The following is a 20,072-nucleotide window of genomic DNA, read 5'->3' on the forward strand; positions in this document are numbered from 1 at the left end:
TAGGAACAGCTAAGATACTGCGCAGAACCCTCAAACTCCCAGGCCTCTGGTAGAGGACCCGAGGTTGAGGAAGACACATACCACCCATAGGGGTGAGAGGAGAATTTTTATATATATAAAGTTTTGAACAAACAGTTGAATACTGTACACAGCAATGACGATTGTGAAGCTTGGTTGAGGTGGAGGAGTCAGAGGGTGGGATATTTCCCAGGGAATGCCTTACTGCTGAATGATGAACTAGCACTCGGCTGAGCCCTCAAGGGTTAACACATTGTTGTCAATGTAACCTCACACTCTACAAGGCAGCACGAATGGAGGGAGGAGAGACAGCAGGGCAGACAGAGACACACCTTGTGTGTGTGAGATGCATTACCCCTTTAAGTACGCCACCCCCACTCTAAGTACACTGCCTTTTTATGTAGATCAGCAAGTTGAGACAGCAGCTGCTGCCAGCAAGCTCCCTCCGTCCTGAGCCCTGCCGTGTCCCCCCCTGCTCTATGGAGATGGGGTAAGGGGGAGCCAGGGGGGGATGACACCCTGACATTAGCACCCCTCTAGCCTGCACAGCAAGCAGAAGGCTCCCGGGAGCAGCTCCAAGGCAGAGGGCAGCTGAACTGCTGGCAACTGGTAGCCTGCTGGGTGGCTGCCGCATAGGGAACTTAGGTGACCGAGGAGCTGATAGTGGAGCTGCCGGCGCACCCTGGTTCCAAGCCCCCACCCGCTAGCTGCAATGGGCTGCTCCTTCTGCAAGCAGTGGACAAAGTAGGCAGCTGCCAAACAACGTTATAAGGGAGTATTGCACAACTTTAAACGAGAATGTTCCCTAACTGATCAGCAACGTAATAACATTAAGCAGGACGACGTTAAGGGAGGAGTTCCTGTGTTATGCTGCTGTGATCTATACCTGGGGGTGAGTGGGCCGTTTACCTGAACACTGTAAATGAACTTCCTCATGCTAATGACATTTCTCTCTCCAGTTTTCGGAGAAACGTTTGCCAAGACTTAGCCAGATTACTTGGTGTTCTTTCGGTGAGCAGCCGAGGCTGAACGGTTTGGCCAAACTTGGACAAGATCTAACCTGCAATGTTACTGGATGTCATTGGAAAACATGACGATGGATGCCCAAATGAGTTCTAAAGTGTCCTAAGAGCCGGGGCTTAATGACAATTGTAGCTATTAGGTGATTCTACCACCTCAGAAAGAGATCTGGAGTCTTGTGGGAGTTTTTCAGAAAACATTCACTCAAACGTTGCACGGCCAGTCTAAAAAAGCAACAGCAATGAATGGGAATCATTAAGAAAGGGATAGAGCAATAAGACAGAAAATGTCATATGCCTCTATATGGCCACGTCCTGTCTCAAAAAAGATATACTGGAACCTGTAAAAGGTTCAAGAAGAGCAACAAAAATGATTAGGGTTGGAACAGCTTCCGTATACGAGAGTAATAGACTGGGACTTTTCAGGCTTGGAAAAGAGCGACTAAGGGGGATATGACTTGAGGTCTATTAAATCGATGACTGGGTAGAAAAGTAGATCAGAAGTGTTGTTTATGACTTCTCGATAACACAAGAATAGAGAACTCACCAAATGAAATAAATAGGCAGCGGGTTGAAAAACGAAACCAAAGGAAGTATTTCTTCATCCAAACAACACAGTCAACCTGTCGGAACTCTTCTGCCATGAGGATGTAGTTATGAAGGCCAAGACTATAACAGGGTTCAAAAAAGTACTAAATAGATTCATGAAGGTCAGGTCCATCAATGGCTATTAGCCAGGATGGGCAGGGATGGTGTCCCTAGCCTCTGTTGGCCAGAAGCTGGGAATGGCAGACAGAGGATGGATCACTTGATGATTCCCTGTTCTGTTCATTCCCTCTGAAACACCTGGCACTGGCCACTGTCGGAAGACAGGACATTGGGCTCGATGGACCTTTGGTCTGACCCAATAGGGCCGCTCTTATGTTCTTATATACAGATATTTGCAGTAACACCTTAGTTTCCTTTAAGCAGAATTGTAATTATTCCAAATTTTCCTGAGCTGTTACATCGTTGCAGAAAACAATAATCCAACTTTTATTTTAATTGCACAGTCTTGCATGGCAAGAATTGTGTTTTGTATTTATAGCGATGATCACTTTATACATTTCTTATGTTCTAAAACCGACAATTTTGGTTGTAAAAAAAAATGTTAAAGCGTCTGTCAACATTGTAATGTAGGCTACCAGATTTTTGTGCTGTAAAAGGGTTACACATTGCTCACGTTTGCCGATACGTATATTTTTGGTATTAAAATAATGCATGACAGACATTTCCAAACTACAAAACTTCGCAAATCCGAAATTAGTCCGTTGTCAGTGCCAGAAGACACGGGCCCTACCGATGAAGTGTGGACAGCCGAATGGAGTTCACAAGACACAAACAAACACCCCGCGAAAGAGCCACTGGCTTCAATCTCCTGCCAAGTTCATGGGCAACCCCAAACCGCAGCTGCACAACCCAGGGGATGCAGATCCTTGCTGCACACACGGAAAATTCAAAGCTCTGCAGTGAATAACTGTGGTCATAGGAAGATCTGTCCCCATTTCTCCCCTTCAGGGCTTGCCCCGGCTGTGGACACGGCCGTGTTTGACCACATGGGAGCGCTGGCTGAAGCCGCGCCCACACTCCCCACAAGTGTAGGGCTTCTCCCCAGTGTGGACGTGCTGGTGTTTGAGCAAGTCGGAGCTCTGCAGGAAGCGTTTGCCGCAGTCGCCACAGCCGAAGGGCCGCTCACCGGCGTGAATGCGCCGGTGTTTGAGCAGGTCAGAACTCTGCAGGAAGCGCTCGCCACAGTCGGCGCAGCCGAAGGGCCGCTGGGCAGTGTGGCTGCGCCGGTGTTTGTGGAGGCTGGAGCTGTGGCCGAAGCGCTTGCCGCAGTCGGCGCAGCTGAAGGGCCGCTCACCGGAGTGGGTGGCCTGGTGCTTGAGCAGGTGGGAGCTGCGGCCGAAGCGCTTGCCGCACTGGGTGCAGCAGAAGGGGCGGGTGCCTGAGCTAGCGCGCTGGTGCTGGAGCAGGTTGGAGCTCTGGCTGAAGGCCCGGCCGCAGTCGGGGCAGCGGTAGGGGCGCTCGCCTGTGTGGACGCGCTGGTGCCGCACCAGGTCAGAGCTCTGACTGAAGGACCGGCCGCAGTCGGGGCAGCGGTAGGGGCGCTCGCCTGTGTGGACGCGCTGGTGCCGCACCAGGTCAGAGCTCTGGCTGAAGGCCTGGCTGCAGTCGGGGCAGCAATACGACCCCTTGCCCGAGTGTGTGGTCTGGTGCTGGAGGAGGCACGAGCTCTGCCGGAAGGATTTCCCGCACTCCGGACACTGGTAGGAGCGGCCGGCCGGCTTGCAGCGGGGAGTCGGGGGTGTGGCCGCCCCGGCAGCTGCTGGAGAGAGACAGGAGGGAGGTCCAGGTCCGGCTGGTTTTTTTTTTTGTTTTTTCTTGTGTTCCTTTCGTTTGGAGAGATTGGGTGAACCGATCTCAACATTTATCTCTCCCACTAGGGCTGAAGTGAAGTCGTAGTGAGCGTTGTCCTAAGAACGCGAGGCGTCTGGCTCCCAGCCCCCACTCTAACCACCAGCCCCACTCCCCTCCCAGAGCTGGGAGAGAACCCAGGAGTCTGGCTCCCAGCCCCCCCTGCTCAACCACCAGCCCCCACTCCCCTTCCAGACGCTGCGGAGAGACCAAGGGATTCCTGGGCTCCAGGCCCCCCTGCTCTACCACCAGGCCCCCACTCCGCTCCCAGAGTCAGGGATAGAACCCAGGAGTCCTGGCTCCTAGCTCCCTGCTCTAAAACACTGGGGCCCCAATCCGCGCCAGGAGGGTGAGAACGAGCCAGGAGCTCTGGTGCTAAATGTTGTAATGGCGAGTGTCAGGGGACACGGTTTGGAAGGGCCCCGCTTATGAACTCTCCCTTCCCCTTAGGGGTCTCCCTCATTCCTCACCTGTGTGGGTCTCACCGGGGGTCCCCCCAGCCTCGGGGGAGGGGAGATCAGGGCCCCACAGCTCTTCCCCTCGCTCCATTCACCTGATGTCAGCCTTGGGGAGTGGGAAGCCTGGAGAGAATGATGGGGGGGATAGTGGAGTCAATGGGGTCAGAACTCAGCTGGGGTCAACGGGCCCTCGCTCCATTGGAGTCAGTGGGGCAGAGGAGGACGATGGGATCCCATTGGAAAGTCCTAGCCAGGGACGTGATGGACTCTCCATCTCTCAGAGGCCTGTCACCGGGGTGGGGTGTCTCTCTGAAAACTCCGCTCTAGCTCAGCCATCAGATATGGGCTGGATGGAGGAATCGCTCAGCGGGAACTTCTGGCCTGAGTTAGGTGGGAGGTCAAAGCAGATGGTCCCCAGGAGCAGGTCCTCAGGCAAGGCCAGACCAGCTCTGTAATTCAGAGGCATGGCGTCCCACATCCACCGGCAGCACGCGCCTCCCCTTCGCCTGGAACGACAAGCAGCCTGCGTGATGGGGGCCCTGATCTCGGATGGGGGGGTCTGTGCAGCGCCCGGCAAACGGGCCCCAATCTCAGTCAGGTGGGGAGAAGTCCGTGCAGGCACCAAGTAGCATTCATTAAATAATTAGTCTGACGGTCTAAGGTGGTACTTAGAACGAGCAGAGATCAGAATCCAGCCCTGCTGCCATTGTAATCAGGAGTGACTCTGGATTGACCCCAGAAAAACTGAGATTGGAACCCGACCCTGTCCCTCTTGCAGTCAGGGGTGACTGGAGTGAGGGTGGTGCGAGGAGCTAAGATCAGAACCCAGCTGGGACCGCATTGTTGTCAGGGAGTGACTCCAGACTGATCCCACAGGAAAATCAAATCAGAACCTGTCTCTGTTCCCATTGCAATCAGGGAGTGACTGTGGATTGACCCCAGGGAGAAGAGACCAGAATCCAGCCCTGCACCCTTGGTAATCAGGAGTGACTCCGGATTCACCCAGGGGGAGCTGAGAGCAGAACCCAGCCCTGCCCCCATTGCAGCCAAGGGTGACTCCGGATTCACCTCGGGGGAGCTGAGAGCAGAACCCAACCCTGTCCCCGTTACAGCCAGGGATGACTCCAGATTCACCCCGGGGAGCTGAGATCAGAACCCAGCTCTGCCCCCATTGCAGCCAAGGGTGACTCCGGATTCACCCTGGGGGAGCTGAGATCAGAACCCAGCTCTGCCCCCATTGCAGCCAGGGGTGACTCCGGATTCACCCTGGGGGAGCTGAGATCAGAACCCAGCTCTGCCCCCATTGCAGCCAAACGCTGGCGGAATGATAATGAAAGCGAATTTAAACAGGAAGGTGGAGATCAACAAAATCTTGGATGATTCCCATCTTCCTGTTCATTCCCACAGGGCACCTGTAGGCCGGGCCTGCCACTGTGAACAGGAGGGATACGGGCGGTAGATGGAGACCTTTGTCTGGGGGTCTGACCCAGTTCTCTACTTTATTACCTTCTGTGTCATTTGTAAGGCAAGTCTTAGTTTTCTCTATCTAATCTTGTTGTGGGCATTGTTTCCTCATTATGCGCACTAAATCTATCTCTACTCTTTACTTCCTCCTCCTCCTGTATGGGTGTTTATTGGACCCTGTCTGATTCGAACGTGCTGTTTGCGAAGCGTGCGTCCGCTGCCACCCTTCGAGTCTGACACCTGATACCTCATGCTTCATCCTTGTTCTTCTGTTGCTCTTGGGAGCGTTCAGTCTAGTGCCTTCCGCCCCCCCTCTAGAGAAAAATAAAAGGAAAATGATATAAATGGATTAAATAAAAAAAAAATAGAAAAAAAAAAAAAAAAAAAAAGAAAAAAAAAAAAAAAAAAAAAAATAAATAATCTTCCGCCGCCCAAAAAAAAAAAAAAAAAAAAAAGAAAAAAAAAAGAAAAATACAAAACAAACAAGAAAAAAGATAACAAAAAAATAAAAAAAAAAAAAAAAAACAAAAAAAATAAAAAAAAGAAAGAAAACAACACCGTGTGAGACAAAAAAAACAAAAAAAAAAAATAAAAAAAAATTAAACAACAAAAAAAACAAAAAAAAAAAAATAAAAAAAAAAAAAAAAACAGAAAAATAAAAAAAATTAAAAAAAAAAAAACCAAAAATAAAAAAAAAAAAAAAAAAAAAAAAAATAAAAAAAAAAAAAAAAAAATAAAAAATAAAAAAAAAAAAATAAAATAAAAAAAAAAAAAAGCCGCTCAAAAAAAAAAAAAAAATAAAAAAAAAAAAAAAAACGGGCTATGTGGGTAGGAGAGTGGAGGTCAGTCCATGTGCCTCCCCAGGCATTGTGGGTAGGGAGAGGGGAGGTCAGGCCTGGTGCCTCCGCAGGGCATTGTGGGTAGGGAGAGTGGAGGGTCAGGGCCAGGTGCCTCCCCAAGGGGGGGGGGGCGGGGGGGGGGGGGGGGGGGGGGGGGGGGGGGGGGGGGGGGGCATTTGGGTAGGGAGAGTGGCAGGTCAGGCAGGTGCTTCCCGCAGGGATTGTGAGGAGGCTCAGGCCAGGTGCCTCCCAGGCATTGTGGGTAGGTGGAGCAGAGAAGGGTACAGGCCAGATAGACCTCCCACAGGGCATTGTGGGTAGGCTGAGAGAGCGGGAGCGTCAGGCCGCATGTGATTGCTCCCCCAGGGCATTGTGGGTAGGGAGGAGCGGGCGACGTAGATGATGAAATCTATTCGGGGAAGTTATCAATCACACATTAAATCTGTACGCAGCTGTTATAGGATGAGGTAGGTCAGGCTCGCATATGCGTCCTCCCGCCGCGCCTTGTGGGCATAGTGAGAGCGGTTTGAGGTCAGGTCCTTCGTAGCTCTCCTGCAGGGCTTATTTGGGATATTATAGTGACTGTAGGTTAAGATCGAGAGCTGCAGTATGGCATCTGGGGTAGAGTGCTAGGGTCAAGGCCAGTGCCTCTCCTCGCGACCGAGTGCTTACCCCGTCAGTGGCATTGTGGTAGTGGGTTGCAGAATGCCTGGGGTATTGTTTCCTGTGACTCCATGAGCCTTTGTCGCAGCACCACAGGAATGAACTGATAGTTCGCGGTCCATGCCCCATTGGCGTGGCGCATTACGCTTGTTCTCCCACTCCGTGCCGTCTATTCCCACTCACCTCACCCACTGTTCTCGCTATGACGCTTCCCTTCCTTCCAGGTCACTGTGCGGTGTCATGAAGTGTGGAAAACCCAGCATGGTGCGAAGACACCGTGGCTTGGTGAGCATCAGGACACTCCTGGAGCGTCCCACTACCCCATCCCAGGAGGGGCAACACTTAAGCGGCCTGGCCCCGAGCATACCCTGCACGGCCTGTGGCGAAATGAGCGTAGCGCCCGCCCGCCCTCGGGTTTATGAAGGATTGGGGCCCGCTCCTGGCGGGAATACCTCCAGACAACGTAGCACACTGGGACGCCCCAGAGGGTGTGCACCAGGGGCTGGCGGCGGACAGCCGGGGCACTAGTGATGGCGGGTGCGGGTGTGGGTCCGGGTGGCTCTTTGGCGCGGAGGGGGGGGCGCGGCGCTGGGGGGAGGGCGTGCCTACCCCCAGTGTTGGGGATGCAGAGGGTGGTGTGGGAAACTATGGGTGGCATTTGGGGTGCATTGGTGTAGCGCTGGCTGGGGTGGGTGGCTTTGGGGCGGAGAGGGAATGAGTACACGCCGGTTATGGGGGACGCAGTAAGGATCCTATGACAATGGAATAGGAGGTTAACACCAGCCCCAGGGACTGCTGCCGTAGAGAGCGCGCCAGCTGATTGGATAAGGACTGCAGGCATCGCCGGGGGGCGATGCGGACTGTGTCGGTAAGGAGCAGGCGAGTCGTCCGAGGTGGTCAGGGTTCATTGTGGTGTAAGCAGAGTTGTTGACTCACTAGCGTCGCGAAGGCTAGGGCCTCTACGTCTGGTTTGTGGCGTCTCTTTAAGGTGTAAGGGATTGGCAGTGGGCGACGTTCGTGGTTTGGCAGGCACCTTTGTGGCTTCTGATATTAAATAAGGTTACGGTGTTGACCAATACAATCATATCCTTATTTCCTCCTCTCTGACGTCTACTCTAACTCTAGGCGTGGTTGTTCGAGAAGACCATCTATCAGTCTGCCTGGTATCGTCTCTGTGTCTTCAAGAAGAGTGTGGTTTCTGCGCCCATTCACCTGGAGTGCACTCTTGCTAGGCTTTTGTTTACGCTGCCCGAATCTGTCGGTCAGCGGTCTAGAGAGATCGATTGACTTCTGGAGGGTCGTGGCGCTCGGATGTCCTCTATCGTTTCCCATATTATTCTCTCCTGTGTATTTAGCACTACGGTCTTAAATTGTCGTGTACTTCTGCTCTCCGGACTGGTGCTGCCTTGACCGTGGTGGTGTTACTCTCTCCGTGTGCTCCCGCTTCCTGCTCTCTCAGATATGCTTCTTAAATTCTCATCTTCGTGCCCTGCAGAGGATCATTAAGCGTATCAGTTCTGTGAGCCCTAGTACTTCCCCTCGTACTGGCGTCGTCCACTCGCTATGGTCTGATTCTCCTCTCCGCATCGTTCTGCACAGCCCACAGCTAAGTGATGGCCAGCAGGCGCTCGCCGGGGCAGGATTTGTTGGTAAGGATGTGCAGTGCAGACGCGCGCTGGCGGCAGGATTTTGTGGGTAAGAGATGGCGACCTCACTGCTCCTCCCCCATCCTTCCCCCCCCCCCCACTCCAAATCCCAATCCCCCCCCCCGGGCACCCCCCCCAAAAAAAGAAAAAATACACACATACCGGGCCTCAATAACAATAATCAACCCACCCCCCCCCAACCACCCGCTCACATAAGAATCTCCGAAACCCCATAAATCGCGAAGGAGCTATGAGGGCTCGTTCCTAGGCTACGCTTAGGATATGTAGCATTTTCTATCTAATACGTATGATTGCTCCTGTCCCGCGCCAACTCGTTCTCTGATCATGTTCCACTTGCTGTGAAGGCTGACTAGGTCCGCTCGCAGCGTATATGCTCCATTTGCGCACGTCGCGGGCATGCGTGTGTTGTCTTATTGCCGCTCTTGGTTTGCATGCATATTTGCTCTCGCATTTAACGTGGGGTAACTTCGCTTGCTCGAGCCGTCGCCTCATGCCAAGCTCGTGACAAATATTACAATAAAATAATGGGGGATTGCCTCTTGTTGTCTTTTATACTTCATGGGCTAAAGGCCGGATGGCCAGCTATTTGTCTCTCAGGGCAAGTAAAATAATTCCCGCCGACTCGAACAATACAAAAAGACTGACCCACCCCGAGCAAAGAACCTGCCTTAAGAGATGGCTAGGCCGATCACTACCCAGCCCTGCGCTCAAGCCGGACCGATACTGCGCTGTCCTACGAACACAAAAAGATATATACTGTACACATAAAAAAAAGCCGATGGCGTCGCGGGCGCGGAAGGCGGATGCGGATTGTGGGTATGGTCAAGGAGATACCATCTGCATTGTTCCTCGCTTCTCATTCTTTGCTCTCTATTCCTCATCGCCTCAGCAGGCATCTCACGCAGTAATCTCGGGGGGAAAAGAGGTGAAGCACCACAGCCCCGAAGAGCTGTATAATGCCTCCATAAGCAAGTCGCAATAGTGCCCGCATCCTTGCCCCCCCAAAATCCACTGGGGACAGGTAGCCCTGTGTGATGTCAGGTGTAGGGTCGGTATGATGCCCCAGCGCGAGGGACTTGCCCGATGTCCTTGGACCTGAGTGTCGCGTCTGCCGTTCCCACCCATCCAGCGACGTCCTTCACCTCTGCCCCCAGCTGGCCGGAGCTTTCCGCAGAGTTCTGCCCTCCTGGGCTCACCAGGCGGACCCACACTGCCAGAACCTCACCAGTGCCCGCCCAGTATATCGTGCGGGAAGAGCTTCTCCGGCGGGCGTCCAGCCCCCTCAACCGTCATCTGCGAATCCATGGGCAGAGACGATTCCCACCTTGCTTGCCACGCATTTGCAGCCGAGTTTCTACCACAGCTTCGAGCTGGCAGGCACCGGCGGGGGCTTCCCTATCAGCAATGACCCAGCCCCCTAAGGCGCATGCAGCCCGGTGGCGGGAAGAAGTTCGTTGCGCTCCGCATCTGGTGCGCCCATCAAATCACCCCTACACTGCGGCTCGAGCGCCCCTACGGCTGGCCCATGATGTGTTGCAAGCAATCTACTTTTCGGCCAGAGCCAACTTGGTGAGGCACCGCAGGACCAACAGCCCTCGCCTAGGATGCGTTACATTGATGGAAGGGGCCACCTAGAGCGGGCCCATCTCGCTTGGCCTCAGGGCCCCATGTCAGCTGGATGACTTCCGCCATATGAACTCCTATCCGACCAATATCTGGTGCGTTTAGCTAGAGCTAGTCCTCTAGCAGCGTCTCAGTATTTACGCGCTGGCATCAGAACCAAGGTACCATGAGCTAGCCTTCCTCTCACCTCTGATGGCCAGAACCGAAAGGACATAGCGATGGCCCAGTCTGGGCCAAAGGCCCATCCTACATTCCTCTCTTCTCCAAACAATGGCCAGTAAAATAAAACAGAAATGCAGCGAGATTGCGATTGGCCCCTGACCTTGCGATCAGAACTGTTAAATTACCCTGCGTACCAAGAAAATAGCCGATTACTGCTAATGCAAATTTGCAGATGTACAACCACGAATTGGCGAGGTGCACATCATTTCATACAGTTGCGAGGACGAGTTGGAGAGACAGGAGTAATAGAACAGGGATGAAATTTATAGACAAAATGCCAGTTCGTAGCCTTTAGGGATATTACTGAGAAAGCTGCCTCTGAATTGGGGCGAGGGTCCTATCGGATGGAAATGACATGGGAGGAGAAGATGTGGTTGTTTGTCGATTGTGACAGGTGCGACAACAATGAGACCCAGTGATCGCGGCCTCAGGAGGGCCGAAGCCTGAATCCTAGGATGCGGTGATGTGAGATATCCTGCTGAGATTCAGGAATATTGATCCCCACCTCATCTGGATTCCTGTGTCCAGTTCGGGTTCCCCACGTTGAAACATGAAGCGACCAGTGCAGAGAGGACACAGCTGTTGAGGAATCATGGACTGGAGACCAGGAGCTGGCTTGTTTTAGCCTAAACGCAGCCTAGCGAGGGACATTTACTTAATTTTTCATATTTTAATTTAAATTTTTTTATATGCTCATTGGGGTTAGGGGGTGGGCGGAGAAGGAACACCAGGAGGCTGAATAACGAATTGTAACAAGTTTTCTTCTGAACCTTTGCAAACAAAGATCTTTATCCAGTTTGTTTCGGCGTATACCGATGTGCTTAAATCTTTTCTTTCGCTTAAGTTTATCCGTTCCAGAAACCAGAAAAGAAGTGGCTCCCAATACTTGAATTTCAAAAGACTTTTCTCGCAGTGCCCAAAACTGTTTCCATTTGCTTCGACTCAGAGACAATTTTTGGATATGTTCTTGTCTTCTGTTCTTTTTGTTTTCTAACGGTAGGCAGAGTAATAAGAGGCTGAAGCTGATCTCAGTTTTGTCGGCTCCAGCGTGATGATTGTTGGTGGAGCTGTCCGATTTCACCAAAAGTGTTCAGTTTACACCTGAAAAACCCTGTTTCATCCCCCGGGATCCCACCGCCATTTCTCAGTTATCGTCTGGACAAACGAAAAAGAATTCCGTGTCCTACTCGGTTCCCGCCCTCTTCCGTGGTTTGAGCTTTCGCAGCGTGGAATCAAGGATCCTAGCTAGCGCGACTCTCTGTAACAGGCTACCGATCCAGTCAGCTTCAGACAAGGTATGAGTAACCCCGCCTAAGCTTCTGCGGCGAAAATTCACGCATTGTGGCCTCTCCTCGCCTTTTCATAGCTAGAGTTGCCTCAAACGTGAACGTTTAATAGCCCTCCCAAAATGCGTTAGCTGCTTTGCTGTCCTCTATAAAGATCCCAGCCTTCTTTGAGACTGACAGGATTGCTAGGCGCTCTGGGGACGAACATTCGATGCATCCAATTTCTTTTCTGTAGGGAGGTCAAGTCACTCCCGTGGCGTTCTCTCAGTTAAGCTTTATACATCTCGAGTCCTTGGAGTCGTGCTGGACCGCTCTAGGCAGGCTTTTTCTACCGCTGCCAATTCGTTCGTCTGCTCTTCTCTGCCTCTGCTCAGTTTATTCGCAAGTGTCCTTTGTTGTGAACAGCAGCCTTTACAGAACGTGCGACCAGTGATTCCCAGTGGCAAATGCGAGGGAAAATACCTCTCGCCTGCTCCTACTCCATCCTGTCTTCCGAATATTTGCCACCAACCCGTACAGCAACCCACCTGACTGAGCAGCGTGGGTCTCTCTAAGCACTCGGGTGTTCCCTGCGGTTACCTGGTGAGTCAGTGAGGGGAAAGGTTCTAGTCGTGGAAAAAATAGGGCTGCTCCACGCCGTAGTGTAAAAGATAGTACTTTAACCTGGTGGCGCTTGCTATGGCACCACTTCCTAGCAGGCCGCTCTGCGGCACCAGGCCTTTCGGCGTTTCCTGGACCATGCCTCCGCTCGGAGATCTAGACCATGTACTAGCGGTTTCACGGTTAGGCTTCCCCAGCGTTAAAATACCCAACGGAACTGTCTAGCAAAGGCCACGTTTATTCCTCGTTATGCTGTTTCCGGGCAGACGGTGGACTGCAGGGAAGCCGCCCATAGGCTCGCGAGAGATACTGTCCAGCCATCATACATGGCTCCTCACCCCAGCATTGTATTTGTGGAGCTCACGGTCTCACGGTCGGAATGTCCATTAGCTACGCTCAGGCGTTCCGCCTCCCTTCAGTGCTTCTGGGAGACACCGGCTTTGTTTCATCCTTGCGTGTATTGCTCCTTGGCTCTCTCGCATGGCCCATGGCACCTGCCGTCACTGCTCTGGGTCATTTCCCCGCTTTGGCCGCAACTCACGATGTGCCAGCCTGGAAAGATGGGGGAGGGTGGCTGTTAGTCCTGCTTTTCGATAGAGAGAAGGTCGTCTTTCGGGCAGGCGGACGGGTACGCGCGCCATGCGTGTGTCGGGGCCGGTGTGCCCAGCTGTAGTGACGGCGCGCCTTGGGATCTCATGGGGGCGGAGCTGTCTGTGGCTCACACCCTGGTGTGTGCAACAAGCCTCTTGCTTCTGGCCTCAGCGGGGAGAGAAGTCTTTGCGTGCCCAGTCGTGACCGGGGCCTCATCTGGCTTGGGGCGTCGTGGTCACGTGTCGGCCAACGGTGGGCAGTGAGTCTCGGTGGGGGCGAGTGGGAGGATCATGCCCAGCCCATGGGTGCCCTGAGTGCTTGGGTCTGCGAGCTGTCAATGTGTGGCATACACGTAATATATCAATAAGACACGGCACTAATGAGTCTTTTCTCTCGTGGTTTCCCAGAGACTATCGCTGCGATGGACGCCGATACCTACTCCCTCACACTCATGGTGTGCATAGTGCCCAGGCTCGGACGCTCGAGGAGTCCCTACATTTGTGATTTGGGAGTTCGGATCTCAATAGACCATCAGCTGGGGAAATCGGTGGGAGCACCCATGAGGAGGCTCTAACCCCCTACGACCACTATCCCCCCTCCCAGTGGGGAGACGACTCAGGAGTCCTCGGCTCCCAGCCGCCCATGCTCCTGCATTGCAACACCTCTTATCGTCGCCCACGTCTCTCCTCCTAGTGAATACCGAGACGTGTTAGCCTGTTATTGCTTCATGATGTTTATGAATATCCCTCTTATGCTTCCAGCCTCCCCTCCTGCTCTCTGACCATCTCCCGAATACACGGCTCACTCCCCCTCCCCGCGTCGGGGTGGTCATGATAGATGACCTGTGTGTAGTCCTGTTGCGCGATACGCCGCGCCCCCCTGGCGTGGACCCACCAGCGCCTCGTCGCTCACCTCCCTCAACCTGTCTCCCTAGAGTTGTACTATTCGTGACGAAACACAGGAAGATGTCATGCTCCACTCTCAGTTCACCTCGCCTGTTTGACCCACGTGCCTCGCCCTCTCCCCCCATCAGCCCGCCCGTGGTAAGAAGAACCCTAGGGAGTCTTCGTGCTCCCATGCTCCCCTCTCGCCCAATCGCCTGCAACCAGATCTTCCCACGGTACTTATTCCGTCATATCCTCAGAGCTGCTTGGTGGAAGAACAGACGTCCTGTCTCCCACGATACCCCTATGCATACTGTACCACTTACCTTCTCCTCCGTCTTTGCCCCTTTAGACGCGGGAGAGAACCCAGGAGTCCGAATTTCGTGTGTCCTCCCTTCTACCTCCCCATGCTCATTAACTCCCATCTTGCCTTTCTCCCTCGCCCCCAGACACTGGACGGAACATGCTATCCAAGTGGAGTGCTGACTTGATCGGACCTTGGGCTGTTTCTCGCGACAGCATAATATGATATATAAACCATCGAGCGTGCAGCGGCCCTTCTCGCGAGGGCTTTCTCGCGCAAGGTCTTATTATCTATGCTCTATCTATTAAGTAGGGCCACCTCTCCCCCCACACTCTTCTCTTCACTTTTTGACTGCCACTGCACGTTGGATAGTGGGAGTTTTTCAGAGAACTATCCACAATGACTCAATGATCTTCTTTCTTGAGTTGGTAACAACTAATATCTAGGACCCATAATTTATATGTATGGTGGGATTTATTTTTTCTTTGATTTATAAACATTAAATTTCATCTGCCATTTTTGTTACCAGTCACTAGTTTTTGAGACATCCTTTTTTGTAGCTCTTCGCAGTTTGCTTGGGTCTTTAATGATCTTTAGAATTCTGTATCATCTGCCATTTTACCACCTCACTTTTACCCCTCTTTTCCGATCATCATGAATAGGGGTGACCAGATAGCAAGTGTGAAAATCAGGACAAGAGGTGGGGGTTAAAGTTAGGAGTCTGTATAGAAAAGCCCCAAATACAGGACTGTCGCGGTACATTTGGTCACCTCCTATTTTATGATATGTTGTTATAATTTAGGATCTGGTCCCAGCAACAGACCCCTGGGTCACCACTAGGTTACCTCTCTGAGTTCTTAGTGAAAACTGACCATTTACTACCCTATGATTCCTATCTTTTAACCAAGTTACCAGTCACGTGAGCATTTCCCTCTCTTATCCCTTGGCAGCTTACGGTGTGTTTAAGAGCCTTTGGTGAGGGACACTTGAGGCTTTCTGAAAATCTAAGTACACTTATATCCACTGGATCCCCCTTGGTTTCACATGCTTGTTGACTCCCTCAGACTTCTAGTAGATTGGTGAGCCAGATGATTTTCCCTTTTACTTAAAACAACTGTGACTCTTCACCAACAAATTCTATTATTCAATCTGTATGTCTGACAATATTGTTCTTTATTACAGTTTCAACCAGTTTGCCGTACTGAATCAGGTTACAGGCCTTGTAATTTGCAGGATCACTTTGTCGAGCTTTTTTAAAAATTGGCGATCACATTAGCTATCCTCCAGTCATCTTGCGTACAGACAGATAACTGATTGGTTAAATGATTTAGGGTTTTACAGGACTACGGATTAGTAGTTTGCAATTCACATTTGAGTTCCTTCAGAAACTCTTGGGGAAAGCCATCTTGGTCCTTTGGTAACTTTATTGCTTGTTTAATTTATCAGTTTTGTTCCAAAACGCTCCTTAATGATTACCTCAATTTGGGACAGTTTTTCTCCGCAAACCTTGTCATCTTAAAAAGATGGGCCTCCGGTTTTGGGAATCTTCCCCTCCACATCCATCAGCCGTGAAGACCAAATGCAATAGAGTTTCATTTAGTTTTTTCCCAATGACTATGTCTACTTGTAGATGCTGTCTTTAGCACCTGATTCGCTCCAGTGGCCTCCGCTGGTTGTTTAGCCTATCTGTGTACTTAGCCATTTTTTTTTTTTTATTCCTTTTTGAGGTCTTTGGCTAACATGTTCCTTCAAATTCTTTCTTTTGGCCTTTCCTAATTGTATATTTACATTTCATTTGCCAGTGTTTATTCTCCTAGCTGGAGGAGGGTCTCAAAAGGAAACAGGCAGAAGGGAGATTCGACTTTATAGATTATAGACTGTAGGACTGGAGGGACCTCGAGAGTCATCGAGTTCCAGGTCCCCTTGCCCCTCATGCAGGACCCAAAAACTGTCTAGACCTCCGGATAGACATTTTATCTAACCTTATTCTTAAATATCTCTAGAGATGGAGATTCCACAACCTCCTGTGGCAATTTATTCAGTGTTTAACCACCCTGACAGTTTAGGAAATTTTATCCTAATGTCCAACCTAAATCTCTCTTTGGCTGCATGTTTAAGCCCATTGCTTCTATGTCTATCCTTAGAAGGCTTAAGCGGTGAACAAGGTTTCTCCTCCTTCCTTGATGCACCCTTTTTAGATACCTGAAAAACTGCTTTCATTGTCCCCTTCTCAGGCTTCTCTTCCAAACTAAACAAACCAATTCTTTCAGCCTTCTTTCGTAGGTCATGTTCTCAGGACCTTTAATCATTCTTGTTGCTCTTCTCTGGACCCTCTCCATTTCTTCACATCTTGTTCTTGAAATGTGTGCCCAGAACTGGACACTATACTCCAGCTGAGGCCTTAACCAGCGCAGGAGTTAGGTGGAAGAATTGACTTCTCGTGTTTCTTGCTCACAACACACCTGTTAATGCATCCCAGTAATCAGTTTGCTTTTTTTGCAACAGCATACGCTGTTTGACTCATATTTAGCTTGTGGTCCCTCTATAACCCCTAGATCCTTTCTACCGTACCTCTCCTAGAAGGTTCTTCCCTTTTGTAATGTGTTGAAAGTGATGTTCCTTCTACAGTGAGCACTTGCATTTCTGTCTTTATAAACACTTCATTCAGTTTACCCTCGACAGTTTCTCTCCAATTTGTCCAGATCATTTTTGAATTATGACCCTATCCTCCAAAGCAGTTGCAATCTCTCCCAGTTTGGATCATCTGCAAACTTAAATAAGCTTTACTTTCTATGCAACATCTAAGTCGTTGATGAGATAATTGAACGGATCTGTCCCAAAACAGATCCCTGCGGGAGGCCCCTTGTTATACCTTTCCGCAGGATGGGAGCCATTAATATCTACTCTGAGTAAGTTATTCTACCCATTTTTATGGCCATCCATCTTTAGATAGCCCATCTAGTTGTATTTGCCTGTTATTTGATAAGATTCATGTGTGAGACCTATTAATGCCTTCTAAAGTCTAGGATATACCACATCATCACTTTCCCTTATCCCCAAGACTCGTTATCCTATCAAAGAAAGCTAGAGATTGGTTTGCCACGATTTGGTTCTTTACAAATCCATGTGCTATTCCCCTATCACCTTACCACCTTCCAAGTGTTTGCGATATTCTTAATTACTTTGCTCCATTATCTTCCCTGGCCACCAGAAGTTAAACTAACTGGTCTGCTGTTTCCGGGTGTTTTTATTCCCTTTTATAGATGGGCATTATATTTTGCCCTTTTTCCAGTCTTTCTGGATATCTTTCCTGTCTCTCATGTTTTTCCAAATAATAGCTAGAGGCTCAGATACCGCCTCTGTTAGCTCTTGAGTATTTAGGATGCATTTCATCAGGCCTGGTGACTTGCAGGCATCTAACTTTTTCTACGAGATTTGACTGTTCGTTTTTTTTATTATTATCTTCTAAACCTACTCATTTCCATTTGCATCGTATGTTAAGCATTCGTTCAGACTCTCAGTTTGAAGACCGAAACAAAGAAGTCATTTAGCATCTCTAGCCATTTCCAAGTTTCTGATTACTATTTTCTCCCTTCTCACTGAGCAGTGGCCTTACCCTGTCCTTGGTCTTCTAATGTTTGATTAAAAGTTTCATCTTTGTTTCCCTTTTTTCTGTAAGCTAATTGATGTCTATTTTTGCCTTTGTTTTTTTCTTATATCTTTGCCCCGGGCATTCCTGTTGTTGTTATGCCTAATATTCATCCTTTGTATATTTGTCTAGTTTCATTTATGTCTCCTTATTTTTTCTAGATCATGCAAGGTCTCATGGTTAAGCCAAGGTGGTCTTTTGCCACATTTTCTTATTTTCCTACCCAGCGGAATAGCTGTTTGGGCCCTTAATAGTGTTCACTTTTGAAAAAACTTGCAACTTCCTCGTTTTGCCCTCAGTCTTGATCCCATGGGACTTTTACCTTTATAGCTCTCTGAGCTTACCAAAAATCTGCCTCCTTGAAATCTGTTGTTCTCTATTTGCTGTACATCCCTTTCTACCCTTCCTTAGAATTGTGAACTCCATGGATTTCATGATCACTTTTACCCAAGCGCCTCCTTTGGTCTTTCAATATTCTCAATGAGTTCCTTCCTATTCTGTAAAATCAATCTAGAATTAGCTTCCCCCAGTACTGTGTTTCAGGCTTCTGAAATAAAAAGTCTGCAATGCAGTCCAAGTAACTTATTGGATAGTTCTGTTATTTTCCCAACATATATCTGGATAGTTGAGTCCCCATCATCACCAAATCTTGGGCTTTGTGATTTTGTTAGTTGTTTTAAAAAGCCTCTTCACGTGGTTAGGTGGCCTGTGGTAAACTCCTGATGAAATCATCCTTGTTTCTACCCCTTTAGCCTAACCAGAGACTCTCAACATTCCATCTCTATGGTCCATCTCCACCTCAGTCCAAGTGTGCACATTTTTCATCGTATAAGGCAACCCTCCTCCCTTCCGCTGTCTATCACTCATATGAAGTGTAGCCCATCTCCCCACGGAGCAGCGAGCTGAAGCGGCGGCAATCTCGACACCCCCCGGCTGCTTTGCGGGGGCGCTCTTAAAAGGGCCAGCCCGCCGCCCCCGCCCCGCGGAGCGGTCGAGTCCCGGCTGGGAGCTAAGGGGGCGGAGGGTGCTCATCCCCCCATCAATCCGGATGCATCAGCTGAGTGCAATGGGGCAGGGCTGCGGTTCTGCTCTCTGCTCCCCGGGGTGATCCGAGTCACTTCCCTGCCATGCAATGGGCAGGTGGTCTGCTCTCTGCTCCCACGGGTGAATCCTGAGGTCACCCTAGTGCAATCGGGGGCAGGCTTCTGCGGGGGCGGGGGGTTCGGGGAGTTCTGCTCCTCCAGCTCCCCGGGGGTGAACTCCGGAGTCACTCCTGAGTGCAATGGCGGGCAGGTTGCTTGGGTATCTGCTCTCAGCTCCCCCGGGTGAATCCGGAGTCAACTCCTGAGTGCAAATGGGGCGGCTAGGGCTGGTTCTGCTCTCTGTCCCCGGGTTGATCGGAGTCACTCCTGAGTGAGCAATGGGGCAGTGCTGGGTTCTGCTCTCTGCTCCCACGGGGTGAATTGGAGTCACCCTGGCTGCAGTGGGGGCAGGCTTGGGTTCTTGCTCTTGCTCCCACGGGGTGAATCCGGAGTCACCCTGGTGCATGGGGCACGGGCTGGGTTCTGCTCTCCGGCTCCCACGGGTGAAATCCGGAGTCACCCCTGGCTGCAATGGGTGGCAGAGCTGGTTCTGATCTCAGCTCCCCGGGGTCAGTCTGGAGTCACCCCTGAGTGCATGGTTTTTTACAGGGCTCGGGTTTCTCTCTCAGCTCCTCCTGGGGTGGAATCCGGAGTCACTCCTTGAGTCCAATGGGGTAGGTGGGTTCCTGCCTTTCAGCTCCCCCTGAGGCATCGTCCGACCCCTGAATGCAATGGGGCAGGGCTGGCTGCTCTCAGCTTCCCTTGGGGTGATCTGGAGTCACGCCCTGGCTGCCAATTGGGGCAGAGCTGGGCAGTCTGATTCTCAGCCTCGCTCCGCGGGTCAATCTGAGTCACAACTGAGTGCAACTCAAGCAGGCGCTGGGTTCTGCTCTCTGCTCCCCCGGAGTGAATCCTGTCACCCGTGAATGCAATTGGGGCAGGGCTGGCGTCCTGCTCTCAGCTCCCTGGAGTGAATCCGGAGTCACCCCTGACTGAATGGGGGCAGCGAGCTGGGTTCTGATCTCTGCTCCCGGGTGATCTCAGAGTCACCCTGAGTGCAATGGGGCCAGGCTGGGTTTGCCTCTCAGCTCCCCGGGAGTGAATCATGAGTCACCCTGAATGCGAATGGGGGCAGGGCGTCTGCTCTCCAGCTTCCCTGGGGTGAATCCGGTGTTACCCCTGCAGTGCAGTGAGGCAAGCGGCTGAAGTTCTTCTCTCAGTCCCCAGAGTGAATCCGGAGTCACCC

General features: G+C 51.1%; 1 protein-coding gene across 1 annotated transcript in view; it reads right to left on the reverse strand.

The window, feature by feature from the left end:
- Nucleotides 1-1,715: 1,715 nt before the first annotated feature.
- LOC116840194 (uncharacterized) overlaps nt 1,716-20,072 on the reverse strand; it is a 31,608-nt gene continuing 13,251 nt past the window's right edge. The window contains exons 4-5 of the mRNA XM_075064681.1: nt 3,965-4,043; nt 1,716-3,405 (exon numbers count right to left, since the gene is read on the reverse strand). Of these exons, the coding sequence (XP_074920782.1) occupies nt 2,591-3,405; nt 3,965-4,043 (894 nt within the window). The 3' untranslated portion in view covers nt 1,716-2,590. The remainder of the gene's footprint in view (nt 3,406-3,964; nt 4,044-20,072) is intronic.

Source organism: Chelonoidis abingdonii, chromosome 4 (assembly GCF_003597395.2).
Source record: "Chelonoidis abingdonii isolate Lonesome George chromosome 4, CheloAbing_2.0, whole genome shotgun sequence".
Lineage (NCBI taxonomy): Eukaryota > Metazoa > Chordata > Testudines > Testudinidae > Chelonoidis > Chelonoidis abingdonii.